The sequence below is a fragment of the Polyodon spathula genome, chromosome 37 (genome assembly GCF_017654505.1).
Source record: "Polyodon spathula isolate WHYD16114869_AA chromosome 37, ASM1765450v1, whole genome shotgun sequence".
Lineage (NCBI taxonomy): Eukaryota > Metazoa > Chordata > Actinopteri > Acipenseriformes > Polyodontidae > Polyodon > Polyodon spathula.
This window is the reverse complement of record NC_054570.1, coordinates 2,651,932-2,677,488: the sequence shown is the minus strand read 5'-3', so window position 1 is coordinate 2,677,488 and position 25,557 is coordinate 2,651,932. Positions and strand designations below refer to the sequence as shown.

The 25,557-nt window shown below is 38.1% G+C and overlaps 1 protein-coding gene across 2 annotated transcripts; it reads left to right on the top strand.

Annotated features, from left to right (window-relative positions):
* Positions 1-6,936: 6,936 nt before the first annotated feature.
* Positions 6,937-25,540, top strand: LOC121304357 (regulator of G-protein signaling 3-like). Of its 2 annotated transcripts, XM_041235448.1 has the most exons (7): positions 6,937-7,106; positions 16,700-17,302; positions 17,530-17,588; positions 17,966-18,043; positions 20,073-20,134; positions 23,478-23,644; positions 23,841-25,540. In XM_041235448.1, exons 2-7 carry the CDS (start codon positions 16,700-16,702, stop codon positions 24,024-24,026), a joined length of 1,155 nt encoding a protein of 384 aa, XP_041091382.1. In that variant the 5' UTR covers positions 6,937-7,106; the 3' UTR covers positions 24,027-25,540. The 2 variants fall into 2 exon arrangements, with proteins under 2 accessions (XP_041091382.1, XP_041091383.1); XM_041235449.1 differs by lacking the exon at positions 17,966-18,043.
* The last annotated feature ends 17 nt before the right edge of the window (positions 25,541-25,557 follow it).

Here is a 25,557-nt window from a genome sequence, read left to right as displayed (position 1 = left end):
CACAGAGAAACCGTGTTAAAAAAGCATTTACAAGCATAATGTGTGCATATGTACACTAATCTTTCAAAACGAAGTGTCCCTTTATGGTTTGAAACAATATTTATAGGTGGCTATTACCTCCCAAGCCCTTTAAGGCAATATTAGAGTCCAGCACTCACATAGTGTGTGCACATATGAAACCGAAAATGGTGAAAAAACGGTACGTTCAAATTAGACTTCAGTCACTAGAGCATATACTGAAACAGGAACACAAGTAATATCACTAACCATATGGCATCCAATGATGCAGAGTGGTGACAGGCAATGATTTCTGACTGATAGCCAGGCTGCCACAGAACAAATGCTGGAATCTGGGGACACTCAAAGACCTGTGGCTGGTCAATTCAGTGTGACCCCTTCTCTTGAACACATCGACAAAGGTCTGGTTACGATGCTCTCCTGATGTTGTTTATGTTAAAGAAGCTTTTGGGAAACAGGGCTCTGGTTAGTCTGGACTGAAGAGGAAGCAGCCGTCATTTTTCAAAGTCACCTCCAGCAAAACATTACCAATCCATTTTCTCTCATCTGAGGACCAACACCGTTCCATCCTGCAGTGTCAAATCGCAACGGTAATGCAATTTCATTCCCCAGTCAATTGCAGTTTAGACTAAACCTGAAAACCAGCTTTTACCGGGGGCCAGTTGCTCTTGTTATATGCACATCAAAGTCCAACAGACGAAACTGGGGGGAATTCAAGCACTGAAGACAAAATTAAGACACCACTTTCTAATTTTCTTATGTTATTAACCCTGTCAGCCATATAGTAGTTCCCTGCATCAGTAATAATAATAATAATAATAATAATAATAATAATAATAATAATAATAATAATAATAATAATAATAGAAAGACTGATATATTGTTTTACTGACACTGTTCTGTAAACTATCACAAACCTAGATTGTCAGAATATAGACAGACCAGTTAATTTCTTTCTTTTTTTTTACCAACCTAAAGGTGCCTTTAAGAGCAGAAGAAGGACAAATGTAGTCCAGTAGAAAGATACCAGACTACACAACCCAAAATGCATTGTGGTTTGGAATCACCTGGCACTAGTTCCAAACCCCAAGACATTCTGGGGGATGTAGTTGTAACTATTTTAACCCCAGGACTACATTTTCCCTTATCCTCCCCCTACTCTGCCACAATGTATAATTGTATAGGTAAACATATACATACCTGCCCTGCCAGGTAAGCATGTAAGCCACACCTTACAGCACACTCCAAAAAGAAGCATACTGTACCTGTAGAGACACAAACCCTACTAACTTGTTCAGAACTGTCATACAGAAACTCTGTACTCTCTAAGAGAATAAATTCAATTAATGAATAAAATAAATTAAATGAGGAAGCGGATTCACAGAGTCATGCAACGCGCAATGTTTTTCAGTGGGGGATATTGTGCTGGGAGCAGTTTCTGGAGTTAAAATTTGAGCATCGTCAATATTAACTACTCAGAATGATAGCAACTCAAATAAGAAAAAACTACGGAAATGTATTTTGAAGCTACTTACTAAGTCTGAAACGATTTCTATCCGCAAGGAGGATATGTCCCAATCCCTGCAGCTATTAAAAGAGGAGTCTGAATCGCAGGACACAACAGCCAGTGCCATAGAGAGCATGAAGGTAATTCAATTTGTGGTGTTAGTGGAAAGCGATTCCCTTTCGCAAAAAATGGCAAAGCTATAGTTAAACACAAACCTTAAAACCACAAGTTTACTAAAAACTTAATCCCAAACCGAAAAGGAATCACTGTGTTCCCCTAGCAAGATTGTATAGGTGCTGTTCAAAGTGTTGATGAAGTGCTTAAAAACATGCACATGCAACTTACCTCTGGTGGTATGCAAATTTTATTATTTGTTTCTTAACAGACATCAGAGTTGTTACAAAACGTCCCATTGCAAAATATCACATTATGCAATATATCACATCACAGCTCATGAAATGTCCCAATGTGCAGAAATACTAAATTACTTGACAAGCATTTTGACAAGATGTGTGTGTCAATGTGTTCAGAGGTGTGAGGTTAAGTTAAACTACAGTGACCTTCTGTCTGCAACTGGGACTGATTTTGAAATCAGTCCCATTCATTTCCATCAGCAGCAGATAAAATCCATTTCAACTGAAACTGTTAGCCCCCAGTTAGGATTGTTGGCTGGGACAAGTTGATCTCTCCAACTCGCTGTGGGGGTGGGGGGGGGCGGGGGGGTAGGGCTTACCTGAAAAGTGCCCAAAACAGGTTTTAAATAGCAATTATACACAATATAAATAAATACAGGTGATCTTGTATTTTGGTGTCCAGCTGCAGAGTTAATAGTACAGCCATGGGCAATAGTTAAGAATAAACTCATTTTGGTTCATAAAGTCGAATGAAACCTGCTAACGTTAAATAAACATATTGAATTACTTACTGTTTTGAAGTTTCCCCTATACTTAACAAAAAACTGACAACAATTGAAAGAAGTGACATTTTGAATTCTAACATGAAATACTGTACTACTCTTATGACTTCCAGCAGACTTTTGTGGTATCATTTTGTATTTTTTTTGTATTTTTTACTACATGATATTAGATAAAATATCTAAATTGTGTTCATATGGATTTTTGTCTCATTCCTAAATTTCTAGGTAATGCAAAACTTTTGGCCATAGCTGTAGATTGTAGACTGCAGATAAAACGGACTGCAGACTGGTTTCACGATGAAGATGGAAATGTGGCATTAGTCTTCTTATACCCATAAGGGTCAGGTCTTGGATCAAACCCAGGTGATAAGGTATATATGTTTACTATATCTTAAAGGAGCAGAAACTGGCAGGGAGTCTGGAAATGCAGACTGGTGCTGACTTCACTAAATTGCACCAGTTCCTGGAGCAGCAAGAGGGCGAGATTAAGAGCAAGTTTAGGAACGAGGAAAAGAAGATACTGACCCAACTGGAAGAATCTAAGAGTCTCATGGAAGCAGAGAGGAGCTGCAAATCTATTTCCCATTTCTCGCAGCATTAACAAGGTCTCTGTTTACTACAGGGCAATGATGACCTATCAGAAACCAAAGGGTTTATATGGAGTTCCTCTGATGTATGGAGTGTGGAAGAAGATGAGAAATCTCCTTGATCTGGGTACGTGACACAAACAACACCTTTCTTGCTGCTATTGTACTATGACCCAGCATTGTTCCCTGGAAAGAAAGCTGTTCATGTACAGACCTTTTCTCATACACAGCTGGGGTTTCTCAAAACAGAGCACAGATGCCCTAATATTGTTGTCATGTTGTCTCTTTATATGGGTGTTTAAGCTGCAGAAAGGACAACAGATTACAGATAGGTAGTTGAATAATTTAGGAGGTGATAATGTAAATTAAAACTCTTGGAAAAATGTAATGTAATAATGCAATCTGACCCTTGGAATTATATTCTGTTACACTTTGCTCTCTAGATTACATTAAGTTCAGTTTCTTTCTTTAGCTAACAATGTTCTAGCAAGGGATGAGGCCTCCTGCCATCTAACTCTTCTCAAGTTCTTATATCTTCATGTTTGGTTTTTCCAATTCTCAGTTGCATTTCCAGTGACCCTGAACCCCAACACTGCAAACCCATAGCTTCTCCTGTCTGATTCTCAGAGCTGTGTGGAACTCAGAGAGGCCAGACAGACTCTCTCGGACAGCCCAGAGAGGTTTGACTCAGTGGGGGCTGTGTTGGGGTCTGAAGGCTTCAGCACAGGGAGGCACTACTGGGAGGTGGAGATGGGTGAGTCTATCTGGGGACTGGGAGTGGTCAGAGAGTCCGTCAACAGGAAAGGGGAGATGACATCATCCTCCAAAGATGGGCTGTGGATCCTGGCTTTGAGAAATTTCAATGACTACAAGACATATACCTTGCCTTGCACACTGCTGTCAGTGCAACATAAACCCACAAAGAAAGTTCCTTTCACAATGCAGAAGACATTCCAGTCCATCTCTACACTTTCAGGGACACATTCACAGAGAAAATCTATCCTTACTTTTGTCCTGGCATAGGTGACAAAGATAGAAATAAACAGCCGCTGAATATTTTTAAGTTGCAGATGTAAATCATCTTATACATTGAATTAAAGGATCTATAGCTTAACAGCGTTCAGTTTGTAGTAGAAAATGCAGTTTAAAATAAAAACAAATATATATATTACTAAACAAAACACAACTTGCAATCATAAATTGAAAGATAAAAATGAAAAGGACAAATGGTATTGGAAATAATAGATGAATTATAGAATGCGATTGGAATTCAGGCATTTGCATTGTTTTATATTGGGACTTCAATATCTTATCAAGGTGTGTGCGTTCTGCATACTTCTCTAGGGTTGTTTTTACTTTGATCCTTGCTTGTCCAGCTTAATAACTATTCCTGAAAAAAAAAAAAAGCTTCTGAAAATATGTCCCAAGGGTGACGATGGGAAGATGAGGAAGCACATGAGCTCTGAAGCTCATGGGTAAAACACTGTGGATTGAAACCTGTACTGCACTCATATACTTCCCCACAATATAGACAACATAAAGAATTTTGCATTTTGTAATTTTTTGCAATTTTTAACTATCGGTTATTATTATTTTTATAATACATTCTGTTTACTTACATTATTATTATTATTATTATTATTATTATTATTATTATTATTATTATTGGCAGCTGTCAGTCAATAGATGATTTAGCAAAAAATATTTTTTCAGACAAAAGAGGAATACACCAGTTCCTGAAGCATTATTTATTGACAGAGTAAATAGTTCGGTTTCAAATTAGAATTGTGTAGTTTAGCGTCTTCAGACAACGGATTACCTTGAAAATCAATCAAATCAAAGGTTATCACCTCCTGTCTGTCATGTTTTAGAAGTAAGGGAGTAAGAGTTATGGATTGTTGTTGTCCAGTTACAGAACAGGAACACCGGGTAGAATTTTTGTTTTAAGGTTTAATTCTTCCACAAGGGGACAGTAAAGCACAACAGAACTAAAGCAAAGAAAACCCCTCTTTCTTTCTTTGTACAGTTAATAATATTTACTGTCTTCCAGTCATAGCAGGACACCCCCCCCCCCCCCCCCTTCCCCAATCCCACACTCAAATTTCTCTCTCACATTTAGTCATTGGAGGTTCCTCCAGTCCCAGTGTCGCTAAGCAACCAGCTGCTTTTCCAAGAATAACATTGATTGTAATTTCTTCAAGGCTGTTAAGGCTGTGTGCTTGGAACATTACTACTGCAGTGGAATATTACAAGTATTAAGCATTGCATGGAAACCTATTTGCGGATCCATTCAATCTCCATAACCGTGGATACTGCTGTAGGTGTTCGCTTGGCAGGTGCTTCCTTCCTTTTGTATTCAAGACAGCGCACACTCCTCATGTCGTTTCAAGAGGAACAGTCACAAAGGAAAACACACAGGGGGGGGGGGGGGGGGGATGGACATTTTCCAGGGGGGCCCAAATTCCCCGTTACATCATCTTTGCTTTGTGCTGTAAATGTCACATCTTCTTCTGTTCATTAGAATTGCCATGATATTTGTCTGGCAGTTAGCCAAACTATCCATTAAAAACACAGGTTTGTATTTGAGACACTCTGCCAAATAAAGTCCTGTGCACTTAAATGACAACTCATTTCCCAAGATTATTGTATAGTGTACCAAAGCTATAATACCCACTGGGACGGATGAATAAATGGAGAACGACTGTGGGTGGGGCATTTATTGCACATTCTTGCTGACTAAAAAAAAAAAAAAAAAAAAAAAAAAAAGCCTCTGATCTCTACATCTCATGTTAGGGCACTTCCTTCACTGCTTGCCCGCGGCTGAAGCTGTGTGTGTTTGTGTTTCGTGTTCCCTGTGGTACGGCTGAACGTCATTGACATCTTGTGGTAGACTAGCTTTTAACTTGGACCGCTGGGTTACGTTTCCAAAACAAAGCGGATTAAAGATCACAGACAGCTCAGTAGTCTTAGAAGTGGTAAGCGTAAACCCGCATAGATTAAAAGTTTTTTGACCAGTTAAAGGGTACATGGTTTAAAAAAAAAAAAAATGAAGACACAAAAACTAGGTGGCCTCATCAATATGAATCAATCGCACTTCGAGAAGAAGAACACGTTGGAAAATACTTGATATGTTTGTCAGTGGTACTCCTAAAATAGTATCCACTTAGCAATGAAAAATGTCTGGAGTATTTGTAGAGAAAGAAAGCATAGCTCTGTGTATCAGGTACGATGAATTGAGCAACAGTGCCCTGACACCCACCCGTTTCTGAATCCACACTGCCTGGAGCCAATCACCAAACACGAACAGCAATCCTGGTTGAGGTCAATATGATTACAGTGCTCTAGATCCAATTTTTGATTATGTTTTTAAAAACAAATTGACAAAATCTTACGAGGGTTTTTTTTTTTTTTGTCTGTCTCTACACCCATTGAAGTAATGTAACCCTGTCACTGTGTTATTTAGAAATGTGCTGCAAAAAAGACTTGGAAATAAAATATAGATCACACTTTACAGTCAGCGATACAAACACATTTTTTAATGATATTTTAAATGATCATTAGTGATTACTAATTCATGTATGTTAAAGTATTCATCATTGATTGCTTTGTTTAAATATAATAGTGAGTTGTATGTTTGTTAATATGTAATTAATTAGTTTTTTTTCAAAAGAGTTTGCTATTCCTCCCTTCTGTTAATTGCAAATGTACACCATTTTTTTTTTTTTTTTGTCATTTTGTTCGAGACAGTGACAAAACAAGATAAAAAAAGAGGCTATTTGACAAGAGATTTCAGCAAGGGATGAGGGGGAGGGAGGGATAAAAAAGGAGGGAGGCAGGGATAAAAAAAGGAGGGAGGCAGGGAAGGACAGCCCAACAGCCCAACCTCTTTTGCTTCTCTCTCTGATCCCAGCCCTCTGCTTCATAACAGCAACTGACAGACACTGCTAGTGCCAGCAAACTGCTGACTGCAGCCTGGGATCCAGCACAGATTCTGGGGCACCTTGCCTTTCCCCCTGAACACAGAGGAAAGCACCAGCAATACTGCAGGGACAGATGCCAACCGCACACTCCTAACAAGGTTGGTTAAAAGGCTTTTTCTTCCAGCTTTTTGAGTAAAAAAAAAAAAAGAACTACCACTTCTATTACAACAACAGAACCGGTTTAGTTTTGCAATGCGCAAGTGATGTTTTGTTGTACAAACGAGAAAGTGCAAAGAACTGTCAGGCTTGTTTATAACTGTAGCAGCACATTTAGAAACACTGCAAGAAACTCACTAAGCAATACAAATTGTTTCGACTGAAAGTCTTTTTCAGTGTCTTAATCTGAATTTGGATTCGTATGTTTATCTGAGTGGGTGATGTGGACTCAACCCCAAGTGATCTGCTTTCTGATATGCATAACGTCTTAATGGGATCATAAAGTGATCCACTTCACCTAGCGATATAAGCGTATGAATCATCCATGACTGCCACTCAATCACAATTTTAATGTTGAGTGTACTGAGAAGGCATTGGCCGACATGTGTGTTTTGTGCGAAGAAGGGAACAGCCAAAACGTTTGGCTGCTTAACTTAGTATAGGAATCAAAACTCGTTTCAACACTGAAAACACAGAAAAAGACTTTTAGTCCAAAACATTTGTCATTGTCATTGTCGGAAGAGAACTGCCCCTTAGCTGTGCCTTTACAAGCAGGGAGGAGTTATAGAGATCCAGACCAGAGCTTGGATTAATTGTGCCATTTCCTTGGTAAATCTGTGTGCAGCCCCTTATTCCAGAAACTTCTTAATTGTATGGAAGACATTTATTTCATGTTCATGTCTGGTATATTATTATTATTATTATTATTATTATTATTATTATTATTATTATATCTGCCTGCATGAAAACCTTTTCAATTTTCAATTTTCGGTCAGCAATCAGAGATATAGAAACAATAGGCACTCATGTGTGAAAAGACTTTAATCAGACAACTTAAACAACTTCTCAAAAGCCTCCTGCATTTTACCATGTGTGTCTGAGCATTCCTTTTCTCATGCTATTTTAAATGAATTGCTTGAGTGGTCTATTAAAGTCATCAGTTAAATCAGACAATCACTAATTTGCCTATGTTGACAATTTTTCAAGTTTCACTGGCTTGCTTTCCTATGCGCAACCAAGCAAAACAACATAAGCAGCGTGGTGTTATAATACATGTTCATACCACTGTGCATATAGTTGAATATTTACTGAGAAATACTGCTTTGGGACTTCTTTTCCTAATGTGAGACTAGAGACAAATAATGACTGATACGGAAAGCACAGTGTGTAAGGAGACATTGTCGCTTCGAACGGGGTCTCATGCCAAGCAAAGCCAGTTTTATGCTTTGTTTTCAGTAAGCACTGTAAAGATTGTATAGGATTACGATTTGAAACTTCCATATCCTGTGTTTGCTTGAAAGCAAGCTGCACTGCTGTTGGAACACACGGCTTTATTATTATTAGTAACAGCAGAAAACGTTTACGTCTGTATAAACAGCAGGAACCGACAGTCTTGTTAACCTTATTTTCATTACCAGTGGTCACGAGACAACCATAAAGATATTAAGAGTTCCTGTGCCACTGGTAGTTATTAAACACGGCTCTTCACCAGATTCAGTCTAGTCTTACGCATTTTGACTTTAGATTAGGCTAAGCTGGTCCACATATCAGATGTGGAAAGATCTGGTTTTAATAGGATCAGCTAGACATGCAGATAAAATACACAGGCTTTCAAAACTCTCTTCTTCAGGTGGGTGCTGACAAGAAAGTTTCTCTTATGGGGCGTTTCAGCCTCAGAAATTTAGGAAACAAACCATTTATGTACAAAACACAACTAATACAAATGAAAGCACCAGGGTGGGGTTAGGAAGTACTAATGGCTATGCAACGGTCGTGTATTATCCTAAGCATCGATGTTAGCCCAAGTATAGGGAAGCTACACTATCGGACCATAAGGACAGGAAAGGTGGTATTCAACCCATCAAGACCTTTTTAGCACACCATTTATTCTACTAGGATGATCTCATTTAATAGGACATAATCTATCTGTCTGAGATCCTATTACTTCACCCGGTAGCCTATTCTATGCATTACAATGGAATCAGGCTGCTATTGGTGGAATAGTACTACACTTTTCTAACTATGCTCTTCTCAGATGATCATAGCAATGCAGATAGACAGTGACGCTACAAAGACAATGGTCCTGTATTAATTACAGGACAGTGGTGTAGATGGTTTGTTAGGATGAGGCTGGTAAAAAGGTTCTCATTTTGAGATATCAATAATCCGTTCTACTATGTCAGTACCAGGCAGACAGTGTGTTTCCGTATCAGGGCCGCTGGCTCTGCTGTGCAGTGTCTGCTCCAAACCCTTTGTAACGTTGTGCTCTGCTAATAGTTCTGCTGGTTGAGGTTTTGTCAGGGTAAGGCACTGGGATTAGAGTGGGATTCAAAAGGGATTTTTGCAATCTATTAATAAGAGAAGCTTGTAAAGCAGAAAATGTCAGTAGACAATCTACTATGTAAAAACATAGAAAACTGGTTTTGTGTTTTTTTTTTTTTTTACCGATAAACTAAATGGATTCATGACCTAAATAGGAAACTAAAAAAAGCACGAGTCAGGATTATCACTTCTATGAATATCAAAAGATGATTATAGTTTGATATCCGGCAATGGCACATCCAAGGATTACAACTGCTAACGTCAAGCAGTGATTATCATAATCAGCTGACTGGCCGGTCTTAACCCTCTCTCTGTTAAAACACTTTTCAATCTGTTAAAATCGGAGAAGGACCTTTTTTTTTTAATAGTTTAAGTTAAATAAGTAGATTCAGAATGTCATATTTTTGTTTACCGTTCCCTGTAGTGGCATTCAATTGAATGCAGAAGCAAGGGCTGAACAAAAAAGTCTTTCCATTTAGGTAAAGAGCAAACTCTGTAGTCGAGAGGCTGTTGTCGGGATTATTAACTCATCAGCCACTAGGAGGCGATCCGATACATCCCCCCCCCCATCTTCAAGTGTCAAGACAAGTGTGCATCTTCCTGACCTAGACTTGCAGCAAAGTAGGATTACAACAAGTTATATCTACAATGACACTGTAGTTTAATAGTGCAAGGATTGTGCATTAGCTGAGGATCCAGTAACATAGTGCTTAATAAAAGCAGTAGAGCAAGAGATCTACATGCTATAACTTTCAATGCAAAGAATTAGATATTGAAATACCTGTTTCAACCACATTCTTTCCCATAGGGCCCTACTTTAAAGAGTTAGCATCGCAGCCCATTGAACTGAATGGAGGGGCATGTGTTTGATGTGTCCTGCTAACCTCGCGGTTCAAAGACAAACACCTTCCCATTCAGTCTGTCACTGGGAGGAGACCCATTATATCCTTACCATGATGTGCATCAGGCAAAATGATCCTTTTCCTTAATGTTGTTTGTTCCCTATCCATCTTCCTCTTGCAAGATGGTAAAAATGACAGGGACCCTTATTGACTGATGGATCACTACTGCTGGTAATTTTTCATGTATTTTGCGGAATCAATAGGTTTATTGATCAGTGGAATCGATAGCTTTATCCACGAGACAAATATGAATATGTTGGACTTGATGTTATCAGAATCAATGTTCAATTGTTCATGACAGATCCTTTTACAGGACAGGTGTTTGACCAATGAAGCTAATCACTAAAAGTATGATGCTTATAGTATTAATAGACAGCTTGAGAGAGTTAGAGGGGGCAAATCTCCTTCCCCTACCATTATTAAAGGTCAGGCATATTTTAACAGTCACACCTGAGCTTACTAATATAAAGAAATGAGGACAACAAATGTATTGCTAATGGAATATAATACAAAGTATTTCAATATCTTATACTTGAATTCTGCTGGTAGACCTTGCCCCTAAAAATAGCCTTAATGCATCATTCTGTTTCTTATCATAGTTATTATTATTATCTGCTATGGGTGACTAATTTTCTAGGAACCACTGCTAATTTTAGACTTTGGAATTCAATAGCATTCTATAAGGAGATATGCATGGGGACAATAGAAAAAAAAAAGGTTTGGAAGAATTAGAAATATGATGTTCTTTTGGCAGATTCATTTTTTATGGAAATTAAATGCTGCCATGTATTTTGTAGAGCAGAAAAGATAGGTAGCCGCTTCTCTGTTTTAGATCTGGCAGAATTTGATAGAGGGATGTTAGTTTGCAGTAGCTTAGCATGTTCTTGTGTACTGCAAGAACGCACAAATCACAAATTCACAATTCTTCATTAGGAGCTCTCAAATGTGATACAGTACTGTCCAACACAACGGTCATTACCTGCTAGATAACTGACCACAGCGACATTTAGGTGAGCCGTGCCAAACATGAGGGCACGTTAATTATCTACAGGTATTGTCCACTGCAGAAGACAGCAAGGCTATTCGAAACCAAACAATATCTTTAATGATATTTTGATGTCGATCACTTACTTGACATTTATATAGGAGTTTAAAGTGAGTTTCAAGATTCTAAAGTCTTCTTAGCTTTTAGGGGGCTTTTACCCAAAGGATATGATTGCTGTACACAGAACTAATTCAGCCCTCTATCCCATTGCTGACACCAAGTGTGACAGGATGACAGAGGGCTGAGGCTCAGAGACAATGTAAAGTCAAAAATAAAGTTCTTTAAAAATAATCAAACAAAAGGGCACAAGGGCCAACAGAAAAGAGGTTCAAACAGAAATAATAAGTGAACTTTGTTTTTAAACAAGACACTCTTCTTCCATAACACAAAACTCTTCAACACAAAGCAAACTCCCAAACAAAAAAAACACCTCCCCCAGCTAGGGCCTCTCCCCTGGCTTTTATCCCCTGTGGCTGGAGCCCAATTAATCAATAATTCCTAATTATTCAATTAGAGCTCCAGCCACATTCTCACATGTTTTCCTGGCAGGGAGGAATTTAACCCCCTCCCTGCCAGTTCCAAACACATTCATATAGACGGGGCAGTTCCCCGTCACAGCCCTTCATAGTGTGTAGGGCATAGTTGCTCCCGGCTCCTGGTGCTGCATTTGATTGAAAACAGGGGTGTCTTGTCCAATGCTGAAGGCTTCTGTGATTTATTTCATTGGTGTTTGTCACACAGTTACACACGGTTCAGGGCTTGACCTGCCAGCTTGTAATAAGGTAATACATTGATGAATTGGGAATGCTATTATTCAAAAACAAGAAGCAAAATAATACAACTGAAGAGGGGCAGATTCATATTATTATAAGGGTATCCACTGAGAGCTAAATAAAGCTTTTTTTTCTACTAGATTCTACCATTTCACAACACTTCTAGCCACTGTCATTCCCCATTGGGAAGTCACTGAAGTCCTTCTGCTTTCACATCCTAACGATCTCACAGTTAATAAAGTACCAGTGCATTCTTACTTTGCCTACATTCCTGGCTAATCTGGGTAACCAACCTGAACGTTCTGCCTGCATGGAGTTCTATCACCAGTGTGCTTACATCAAAATGAAGATAACCCATTTGGGAGAACAAAATAGATAAAGCAGCAAAACACTTTTACAGTTTTCAGATGCAAAATGATAAGTCCCGGCGATTGCTCGTCATTCACTGAAGAACAGGCTGTTCTTGTTTGGTGCACTGTACACGGTGCTTGATTGCCACATTAAGCTTTGATTACCTAGTGAATCAGGAATATCCTAGGGGGACCTGCAATAGCAAGCAAATACTAGAAGATAGCTACTTGCACTTTCACTTTGCTCAATTTATAATCATTTTTTTATGACCTCTTATTGGCATCTTTTACATTATCACCACATTAAAGGAAAATAACCCAATCCTTTCAAATCTAAGCTTTTATTAACACTACAGCTGTGGCCAAATGTTTTGCATCACCTAGAATTTTAGGATTGAGACAAAGTAAAAAATAAAAAGGAACTACACAAACAAGATTATTATTATTATTATTATTATTATTATTATTATTATTATTATTATTATTTAGTATATAATAATATATAATTATAGTAATAATCATTTTTATTTAACATTGTGCAATCAAAGAAACTACAAAATGATATTGCAACCAGAAGCCATAATAGTAGCACAGCAGTATTTCATGTTAGATTTCAAAATGTCACATTGTTCTTTCCTTTTTTTAATTTTTATAATGCCTCTAAACAATCCAACTGGTTCTTTTAAAAATATCTTGAAAAAAGGAAGAAAAAAGGATCAGCAAACAAGAGGTTAATAGAAATACAAAAAAACTGTTTCAAAAGAATCGAGACACTGCATTGTAGACGCTCCCACACAAAGCCAATCATCAGGATACGTGCTTTTGTCTGACCTTGTCATTTTACTGCAAAGCCATAAACCAAAGCATTAGTCTCCTATAAATTGAGGATTAATCTGTTTTGTTTAAACCTGGTCCAGTGATCTATTAGAAAAATGGCTATATATATATATATATATATATATATATATATATATATATATATATATATATATAATTGTGTATTATTATTATGATTATTATCATCCCTCTGAAACATGATTGGGACGTAAAAACCCAAAGAAAGTTGGTGCGCGTTGATTTTTGACTTCAGTAATTATATTGCCTTAGGTTTCATTATTTTAGAGCAGATGACTAAAGAGAATTTGGAGCCCTTGTGGCAATCTCCTAGCTGTATATGTCACTGTAATGTAGTTGCTGTTCATATAGCACATGCCTTCCTTCATATAGCACATGTCTTCCTTCATATAGCACATGCTTTCCGTCATATAGCACATACCTTCCTTCATATAGCACATGTCTTGCTTCATATAGTACATGCTTTCCGTCATATAGCACATGTCTTCCTTCATATAGCACATGCCTTACCTCAGGCTACCAGGTCATATCCAGTCATAATCTTCAGTTGCGATAGTTCTGATTTATATTACATTAAATGGAAAATTACAGTAGCACAGCTGGAACCCGGCTGGTGGATTAGTGCTACCTCATGATATATCTTCTTTAGGTAATGCTGTCTAGCTTTTCAGGCTCAAAAGACAGATGTTCAGGTGTTTGACCAATGAAGCTAATCACTAAAAGTATGAAGCTTATAGTATTAATAGACAGCTTGAGAGAGTTAGAGGGGGCAAATCTCCTTCCCCTACCATCAGGACAGAGTTCGTTAGTGTTCACAACGCAGTTTGAAACTGCCCTCCTCCGTTAATAGGTCTTGAGATCATTTTGGCAAAGGTTCTTCACCATAGGCCTACATTATTCATAGTTTCTATTAAAACCATTCTCATCTAGCCATTGAGGAAAGGCTAAATATATTTTACTGTATGTCGATTTCTGTGTCTGATCAAATTATAATCAGGCCTTCATTTCCTCGCACTGTCTGTGCAACAGGACCGTCCAGCTGCTGTAAAGAAAAGAATCATTTAAGATAATTCCTTTACCAGTGAAATAAGCTTATTTTTGAAGTGAATGGATCTTGTGATCCTGCATCAGCAGTTTATCTACAACTCCTGTGGACCTCCCTTTCTGCAAATGCCTTCATTAGCGTGAACTAACTTCAAAATGAAGAAGAAAAATTAATTCTCACAGCTTGACTGAAATTAATGATCGCCCTGCGTGGGCCTCGGCTCGTTAAAAAAACAAAAAGAAAACCTTCCGCTGTCTAATGATTGAGAACATTCTTGTTAGTAAATAACTTGGATATTAATTTTAATGTCAGTCTGTCAATATTTAATAGACCTACGTGGGAATGACTCATAGAATGGATTTGTGGAACAAGTTTATTGACAGTGACGGATTACTGCTATTTTTACTGAAAGATTTCATTTAAATGAGCCTCTATCAAAAAACAAACAGCTCACACTCACAGTTTTAACGTTAGTGCTTGTTTTATTTAAAGAAGGCTGGTTTGTTTAACATTTAAATGCCATTTCAGTATGTTCTTAACCTATTCTTTTTCTATGATGTTTGCAACCATTCTCAGCTGTTTCGAGTTGAACAAATATTAAGCTTAATTCTTCTCTTGGTATAACTGCCTATCATTTTGTTTTCAGACCTGTGATATTATAACCTTGTTGACTCCGCTACATTTATTTCACAGTAAAAAGTATTAAATCAGAAAAAAAAAAAATTGCATTGTCCGATTCAAAATGTATCATTTTCTCTAGAGTTACCATACGACAAATGTTAACAAATATTGAACTGGTTACCTGAAACAATAAATCCTAAATTCTAGAAGCATACACAAATAACAACTAGCATATGAAAAGTCAACTTCTTGTACTGGACAGAGCGAAGGCCAAACAATGTAATGCTTTAATGTTAGAAGAGTTATGAACTTTGATTTGAAATCATCTTAGTGGGAAAGAGATGGTGTGGAAACTTAGAAATTCAACTGGCTCTGAATCCCATTCACAGAACAAAACAACCAGCAATCTTGAAGCTTCACTTTCCAGCACACTATCTTATTTCTTCAAATCTTGCAAGCTGTCTGAACTTGCCCAGCACTGAAAAACAGGTTTTATTTAGTTTTAGTAGCTGGCAACAGTTAAATACCACGTTCATTGAAAGTTTTGTAATCTGAGTGATTGTGAAAGATCCGCCCAACTCTCTTTTAAACTAATCAACATAGTTGAATTTCTGCATTGTTTATTTCCAACATCAGATTTTCGCTGTATACATAATCCCAGTATAGTATTAGAAAGTCATTTTCATTCATCAGTTAGACGCTGCATGGAAATGATATTGTAATTATTGGGAATTACTGTAATAGTTGACCTTGACTCTATGGTAGTGTCGTCTATTCCCTAGTTATTTTAAACTTTGCCTGTTGAATGTTTCTCTTCTTGTAGGGGTATAAGGAAGGTAATATTTTGCATGCCAAATGAAAATTAACTTCTTAAAAGGTGTCAATTCACATCTATATAAAGACATACCCTACACACAATGCTGTGGTGTAGAAGACGTCCTCATTTGTAGAAACACTGAATGCAAAGTGTTACCAGTAATTTGCTTTGTTTAGTTCCAAAGCTCTATGATTTATGATTTATTTAATGTAAGTTACATACAAATTACCACCATAGAGTTTCACATTTTGGGTACTTGCACAGAAAAAAATATGGGAAGTATAATGATACAATAAAAAATGACCATTGTGTATATGCAGCTAACCCATTCATTCACATGGTCAACTACCTTCCTACTAAACATGTGGGTGTTCTAAAGCATATTTATTTTTCCTATTGCAGTGGCCAGCTATAGCAGAGTTATAGCAAAATGACAGCTTCTGTTTAGAGATTACCACTGCAATATTTCATCTGTAAAACTAAATTACTTAATTAGATCTGTCATCATCAGTAAATCGCTAAATGGACATGGCAGAAACACAAAATACATTGGTTCTTCGTGGGTAGCTCAAGAAGAATCAATTTGTGAGTAAATCCATAAACAAGACTTCATCCCGTGGTGATTGGGTCTTCCTGCAATTATTGATTACGTACATTGATTATTTGCATTGATCAGAACCATTGTGCATTCTCTGCATGATCTGTGGGCTTGAAGACTCATTCGTTCTGTATCACTCAGACAAATCCCTATGGAAACTATTATTATTCTAACCATCCCCTCCCCCCTCTCCTCCTCTCCTCTCAGATGCGCAGGTCTAGCTCTGAAGGCTCCGTTCTCCATTGCGAGTTCCTGCCCTGGTATAAGACTGCCTTCCGGAAGCCTGGTACCTGTCCCAAGAGAGAAGAGCAAGCCAGCCTAGGAGACGAGCCACAGGACAACACTGACAGCACTGGGCTTATAAACTTGGAGAGTGGGCCTTCCATTACAAAGACAAAACCGAATTGCTATGAAACGGAACCTTCATGCGCGGGGGAGGAGCCTGTGGCTCAGGGGGCGGGGCTACCCTATTTTGGGACAGTGCCTGAAGTCCGCATTGAAAAGGAGTTTAGTTTGAGCTCTGACGCTTTGCCCTGCCTGGGATTACAAGCGGAAGGGCAAAGCAGTGAAAGTTTGATGGCTGCAGATTGTTTTCTGGGAGTAGCAGGATTGTCTGGGGTGTCCCGGGCATACAGCGACAGCGAGCTAGCCCGTGACGGAGCTGCTGAAGGCTTGACAGGCAGTCAGACAAGCAGCAGTGACAGTGGCTGGAGCCTCCCAACTCCTGAGACACTGAGGAGGGAAAGCCCTCAAGGGAAGCTGGCTGCAGCCAAAGTGCATCTTCAGATCCTTTTCAGGCCTCCCAGGCGGGTAAGCAACACCATGGTCAAAGGGGGTCGTAGATTACCTCATCCAGTTCCTGTGTTTTGTGCTTGTTTGTTTCTTTAAATAAAGGTGCGCTTTGCACTTCAGACTGCAACTTCTCTGGGGGGGAGTCTCTGGGGGGGTTCCCAGGTCCCCGGTCAACAGGCCCCCTGTCTATGACAATAATAGAGAAAACAAAAGTGTATGTATGTAAGTGTATGTTCTTCTTTCAGAACACTTCCAGTATGGAGCCTGACCTAGATAACGCTGATGAGCACAGCCGACAGAATCGGTAAGGCACGCTAGGGCTATATTGCTGAAGGATCTTTCAGCCAATCAGTTCCTCCCGTACCTTCCTGAGTTTCTGCCATTCTTTATTCTCAAATCCACTACATCAAGTAGGAGTCTAATTTTGCACCACTTAGCTCAGAAGCATCAGATTAACTACAGGATTGTAAACTGGATTAAAGTACATGGACAATCGGTTTTCCATAAACAAATCCCTTGTATGGGGATATAAGCGTTTTTCCAAAAATGCGTTAAGTCCAGCTGAGTCAAATCAAATTTAAAAAACCCTTTTGTGGTTACCATATTGCAAATGAACTTTCAGATTCATGGGTCAGACAGACAGACCGCCCCTTTAAGAGGATATTTACTGTCCTCTTACAGGAAAAGACGGCTGGCCATTCTGAAGCGTTGGAGTGAGGCTGGCAGCACAGGGACCTCCAGCAACCTCAGAACACTCAGGTAAATGAATTTTGGAGGGGTAGGCAGGGCTGACAGAGGGCTTTAATTATTAAAGAATACATATCAGACTGACATTTGTAAAAGTATTTAGTCCCTGTACAATTGCTTTAAGCCATTGTTTAAATACTCAAGTGTAGCACTGTACTGAATATTGACTTTCTACTTTTCCCCTGTGTGGGTCTGGGTTCAAATTTGTGAGGCTATGTGATGCTGGCTGATTCACTAGCCTCTTCTTCCTTTAATATCCAAGGGGCTCTTAACATTTTATGATTGAGACATATTTAAAAAAATAAATAAAAACACATTGTATTATTTTATTTAACATTGTGTCATCAAAAAAACGACAAAATGACATCTCAAAAGTCTGACAGCATGTCATGTTAGATTTCGAAACGTCACCTTTTTCAATTGTCAGTTTTTCATCAAGTTTATGGAAAACTACAAAGCGATGTGCAATTCAATATTGGAAACATTGAGAAATGAATCTAATTTCATGCTAGACTGTAGTTTCCACGGTCAAGTTACAGCAGTGGATGGCAATAAATTGGGGTCATAACCTACAATAATACATTTCAATCTGTATTTGTTATTTTATACTTTAAAACAAAGAAGACAAAATGTCATTCAAACGCACACAGGTGTTTTTAAAACAGTGCCATATAAAAAAAAAAAAAAAAAAAAAAAAAAAAAAGAAGTTTCATGTTACAACGTTTTTCTTGCTGTCACAGTTTTTGGAAGAACTTGTAGCTCTGGGCCTGTACTTGATTCTTGCACTCCTGTCATTCTCACTGCCACTCCCATGCTCTCTTCTTATACAACTATTCAGAAACTGGTCCCGCAAGTTTACAATGTCAAACAAAAACACCTCTCCCTCACGTATCATTCCAGACATGCTATACACCTCCCCAATGCTCTATCTGTCTATCTGTCATGAGATGGGAAAGGACAATTTTGTATGGTTATTTGGCAGAATTACAGCTGTGGCAAAAAGATTTTCATAACCTAGAATTTTATGATTGAGACATAATAAAAAAAAAAACTATATATATATATATATATATATATATATATATATATATATATATATATATATATATATATATAATATATATATATATATATATATATATAGTGTGTGTGTGTGTATATATATATATATATATATATATATATATATATATATATATATATATATATATATATATGAACATAATTTAGATCTTTTATTTAACATCATGTAATCAAAGAAAGTACAAAATGATATCGCAAAAGTCTTAATGGTAGTACAGTATTTCAGGTTGGATTTTGAAACGTGTGTAATTCAATATGTTAACATAACATTATTCAACAGGTTTCATTCGACTTTATGAAGCAAAATCAGTTCATTCTATAGGGTGATGCAAAACTTTTGTCCATAGCTGTATGGTTAGTTGCTCTAACAGTGATTAGATTTTTTTCTTTCAATAATTTATCAGATTGCTGAATATGTTTGAATAATACAAGGGATTTTAAGACCTGTCTGCCTGTTTATGTATTTATTGGATGAGCCTGATGATTGATATTTTTCATAGATCCAAAAATTGATTTGTGAAAAAAAAATAGTGTGAATTATGAAGTGTAATGCTTCATATGATTTTTGAACATAATTGAATAAAAGTTATTTTAAAGCCTCTCTATCTATCTGTCTATCTGTCTATCTGTCTGTCCTGTCTATCTCTCTATCTGTCTGAGAAGTAAATAGATATCCAGAACATATACATGGAACGGCCAAAAATGAAATATTTCTGAATATTGGACCCTCTGGTCTCCGGTTCGCACCCTTTCTTCGACCTGTCAAACAGTGTCTGGTACTTTTGAGATGTCTCTGTTCCTATCCATCTTTACCAAGAGTGGAGTGATATAGCAATGCATTATAGAGGATTAGATGCATTGTATTTTGGTTATTCACTCTCAATACCAAATTTGAGAAGGACAGACAGGCAGGGTGACAGAAGAGAATGACTCTGTGTTTCTTTATTTTTTTATACAGACCAAGTTCAGAGGAAGTGAAGAAATGGTCTGAATCACTGGACAATCTTCTTGATCATCGCTGTGAGTCGATATTTATTACTTACACCCTACAACTGCAAAGCAGTATGTTACCGTAACATTATTCAGCAGGTTTCATTCGACTTTATCAAGCAAATCTTTTTAATTCTATAGGGTGATGCAAAACTTTTGGCCATAGCGGTAGACCTTGCATTGAATTTCTGTGAAGCTGCAGAGGGGATGACACAATAATTCAAGTTGGAGCTAAAGTAAATACTGCTTGTCTACTTTATTAGGACATGTCTACCAGAATTAGATTGATCAGGGCAAATGCTATTGGTCCTAATAAAGCCCATATATACAGTAGTATGCACATTAGAACATCTCAATGTATGTCATTTACATCCTTTATGTATCTACCTGCAGGAAAACTGTGTGAGAATTTTAGTTTTTGGTGATGTTGGTATTGGTGATATAGAAACCAAAGGTACTCATATGAAAATGTTAGACCGCTGTGCTTTAAACAGACGTCTTTAACCACTTCTAAAAAGTCTCATGCATTTTACCATGTGCACATTCACATTCCTTTTCTCTTACGATTTCTAATTAATTGCATGTGTGGCCTTTTTTTAAAGTCATCAATTAAATCAGACAATCACTAATTTGCCTATTTTTTTTCAGTTCCAGTGGTTTGATTTCATATGCACAATAAATCAACTCTATAGAAGCAGCAATGGGGTGATCTCATATGTTTGTACACTGCTGTTTACAGTAAATGGCATGTGTAGACCCTGCTCTTGATGTGATGCTGTGATCTGAATTATCTTTGTAACAAGGAAATCACATTAAGCACAGAACGCAAAACACAGAAACAGATTTTCTGTCAGGAATCTCTCTCTCTCTCTCTCTCTCTCTCTGTTTCAGAGCCTGGCATCGAAGAATAATTGAAACTGACACATTTTTTGGCAGGGAGGGAGAGGTGTGCGGGCCTCTGAGTGAATTTCACATGCCATTTCCTCTCGACAGTTTACATTCCTCACGTCAACCATTTCAATAACATCTTAAATGTCACAGCTCAAGAGAGCACGTTTACTACTGAAAGATAATATAAGCCAGGCTACAAAAATCTCACTCATTTGCTTCCTCCTTCGCAAATAGTGAACCCTTTTCAAAAACACTGAGTATTTTGAAAAACAAGTCTGTTTTGATGTAGAGTGTAGTTGTGGAAGGGTAGCATCGCTGGCAAGGCTGGTTACTGACAGGAGGGAGACTCAGAGACAGAGAGCTGCAGATCATTTATTTAAAAATGTTATTTATTTATTGCATTTATATAGTACCTTTTATACAAAAGGACCACAAAGCACTGTACAGTATATAGCAGAAAAAAAGAACAAATCACAATACATTTGTATAGCGTGTCACACATACACCTGCCACAGTCAGACCATTTAAATACCATATTTAAATAACATTGTACACAGTATACACATTCGCTTTCACTGGACTCTCTACTGAACAAAGGATTCAGCCCCCTTTTTATACCATGTGGCTGGGACTTGATTGGTGAGCAGATATTCAATCCAAACCCAGCCACATTCCATGCATCGTTTTGGCAGGGATGGAATAAGTCAAGTAGATGAAACTTTTCGGCCAACGTCTGTAAACACAAAACGCTTGTCTGCTTCACAAAGTTTGTACTGCCTGTATTTTTCAACACAGATATTTCTGTAGTTAATGAGTTTCAGATTTTTGCAGTGTTGTGATCTGGACCTAAGGTTTTTTTTCAGGTCCTTCGTTTTTAAGGTGTGAAGTCTCACTTGCACACTCAGTAACATTCACTCAGATCACTCAAGAAATATGTCCTTTTAATATTGACTGCAAAGGGAAGTGACTGAGAGAAATCTCAAATTCATCACTTTCAGAGTACAAGATCTACTAAGGGAAATGCTATAAACTATAGAATTGTGGCTAGAAAGAGTAATAAACTAAGGGTTGGGGGGAGCATGGGAACAGGGTAAAAAACATGGAGGAGAGTCCAACACAGGACAGCATGGCACAGCACAGGGCAGCAAAATACAGAACAGGATAGCAATGCACAACATAGGGTGCAGAGTACAGCACAGGGCAGTAGAATACAGCATAGGAGAGAACAATAGAGCACAGGATAGCAATGCACAACATAGGGGAGCAGAATACAGCACAGGATAGCAATGCACAACATAGGGGAGCAGAATACAGCACAGGATAGCAATGCACAACATAGGGGTGCAGAGTACAGCACAGGGCAGTAGAATACAGCACAGGAGAGAAGAATACAGCACAGGAGAGCAATGCACAACATAGGGGAGCAGGGTAAAACACAGTATAATTAATTGGCATCTCAGTCAATTGAATTGAATGGAAAGACAAGGGCTGGAGGTGAACAGTAAACCATAGGATAAAAAGAAGGAATTCTGTTTCAATTAAGATTAAATCTGCTAAGGACATTCTTTAGCACAAGTTTTTGTGCATCAAGATTGGGAACCTGTCTGCCACACCAACAATTTCAAATATGTCTAGAGAGATGTCAAACCAATTATGATGAACTTTGTTTAGGGAATTCTTCAGCACAAGTTGTCCGTACATCAGACTTAGGATTTCTCCTATATCTAGAGAACCACTAGGTCAACTGTGCAGAGCCTTGGAAAAGACTTTCTAGCACAAGTTATAGAGTATGCACTGTGGCCTAATCTCCGGCACACTTGTAGATGTATCTAACCTCTTTACTTGATACATGTCTTGCCTCAAGCCATCTCCTTTACATATCTTAACATACAGAAGTGCACACCTGCAACGGGGATCAATCTTGACCCTTTTTGTTTCCAAGCTAATAGACTGTTTTCTGTGATGGTAAAAATGGTAACTTTATGTTCTGTTAAAGACTAACAATTTCTTTTTTCTTTCTTTTTTTTTTTTTTACATTTCCCTTACTAACTTTTGGTTATTCATAATTTTCAGTATTATACTGCCATCTGGTGGTGACTCTAGCACTGAGCACATTTAAAAGCAGAATATATACATTCCTCCCTGCTGAAGAAAAACATGTGCAAATGCACAGTGGTTTAATTTAATTATTTTGTTTCATTGTTTAATTATATGTGTTAACTGTTTTATTATTAATTGTCCTCTGCACCTGGTGATCATTGTAAATTAGAGCCAGCTGCAGGCTATTGAAAGGAAGCAGTCTCTTCTAACCTTAACCCCACTACTCCTTCTCTTCTCTCTACTCTGCCTCCTTTCTCTTCAAAACCTTCCCTCTCCCCTTCTCTTTTACCCCCTCTCCCCTATATCTTCACCCTCACTTACCTTTCCCACTTCCATCCTTGGCTGGATCATCTCCCTCCCCTCTCTCTGCTGTCCTCTGCAGATGGTCTGGCTGCATTCAGAGCCTTCCTGCGCTCGGAGTTTAGTGAAGAGAATCTAGAGTTCTGGCTGGCTTGTGAAGACTACAAGAAGACATGGACCAGCTTTAACCTGCAGCGCAAGGCTAAGAAGATCTTCAACCAATACATTAAAACACAGGCCCCAAGAGAGGTGAGGGGGGAAAGCTTTCACTTTGTGAAATTGAGAATGCCCGTGGTCAAGCAAGCATCAGATGGCCAGTATCTCGCTGATACTAATGTGTAAATGACAAAGTCTCCCAGACCTGAAGACTTTGTCAGATATGTTAAACTGAAGTGAGCAGGTGACATTATCAATAATCGAATGTCTGCCTCTTGTCCTCCCCCAGGTGAACTTGGATTCAAAGACGAGAGAGATTACCTCCCAGCTGGTCCTCAATCCCACGCGCTCGTGCTTCGACCAGGCTGAGAAACGAGTCTACGGGCTAATGGAGAAAGATTCTTATCCCCGCTTCCTTCGTTCGGAGCTCTACCAAGAACTGCTCGAACCACAGCAGTCCAACGGCAACCTGTAGACCAGCACAGTCCAAACATGTTTCATCCTGCGTCTAAACGTGAAGCCTTATCATGGGCTTTCCTTCTAAACGATCTAACAGAAACATGTTCATAGTCTCAATAGGACCTTGAACCTGAACTGGCTTGAAAAATAAAGCTACTGGGAAATATCCATAGCACTTCATAGAGCCCTGTAATGCTTTTCTGCATTGTGGCTAGGCAATGTGGATTTAACATAATGCAAGGGGCAGTGATGCGTGATAGACTGCCGTTACGGATTCTGGCCCCCGTCGGTAAGATGAGGTCAGGAACGCTTTAACCATGCGTGCAGGTGAGAACGTCTCTTTTACATAGCGGTTAAGGTGCTCACCTGTGGTGGGCGTGGTCGCTGGTCCGCACCCAGAGCGTATACTGTATATATTAAAATGTCTTTGCTGAGATACAGTCAGCTACTTTCTTTTAGTAAATGAAATATATTTTTGGTTGGTTTCACATACCCTGACTAGCATCTTGGTTTACATGATGTTACTTTAGATAAGATGAAACCAACTGTCTGTTTTACAGTGCTTTTTGTTCTTGTTGTTGTTGGTGATGATGTGTATTTATTTTGTATTGCTCCTCAAGAACTCCCTGGTAATCAATACAGCTCCGTCCTAAGGTTATCTCTTTACAAGAAACGCATTAATTTGCCTTTGCAGTTTTCATGTTATCCTGATCAATATAATCACAAAGACTTCTCTCTTATCATATCCTGTGCATCACTGATAATGCCCCCTCGTGCAACAATGCTCTTGATTGAAAAGTCTACTGTAGGAACAGTAAAAACAGCAGTGTTGTTGCAGGAGGGAGCACAATCTGGTTACACTACGATGTTCATAAGACTAATTGTCTTTGTCCTGGTGAACCCACGCAAGAAATTGTTTATTTTATGACCCCTGAATAATGTTGAATAACATTTTGATGCTTAACAGTCAGCAAGGAATAAAGGGAAAGTAATGTGACCACAGCAAGGTGTTCTGTAACCTTTTAAGTAATGACGAGCCATATTTTCAAAGCAGTTACTCCAGTCTTTAAGGTGAAAATTCAACAGAATCTCCAAACACCTGGAGAATGCTTAAGATGCATCCAATTACATTAATTATTATAGTTATTGAAATATATGATAGTAGTTTTGTAGTCAGTAGATTTTTAAGTCCATTAAAGAGTGGAATAAACGCTTTGAAAATATAGCCCGATATTACTTGTTATTTACTCCACAGTGCAGACCCTCCCTCTTACATCTTGATATTCCTTCACTCATTAAATACATGTATATTTTGAGAATCTGAGTCATTTTAAATAAAGCCTATAATCTGATGTATTCCAGTGGAAGAGCATAAGAACAGTACTGTCACTTCTTGTGAATCTGTGACCTTTTACTTATAAATGTTGCACAAAAAAAACCCCAAAAACTTCTCAATGCATGAGTGTTAAAATAACTGTAACTGGAATAGTTTATTTGTAACTCTTATCAGCATAAACAGCGTTATCTGTTCTGCCTTGTCATCTATT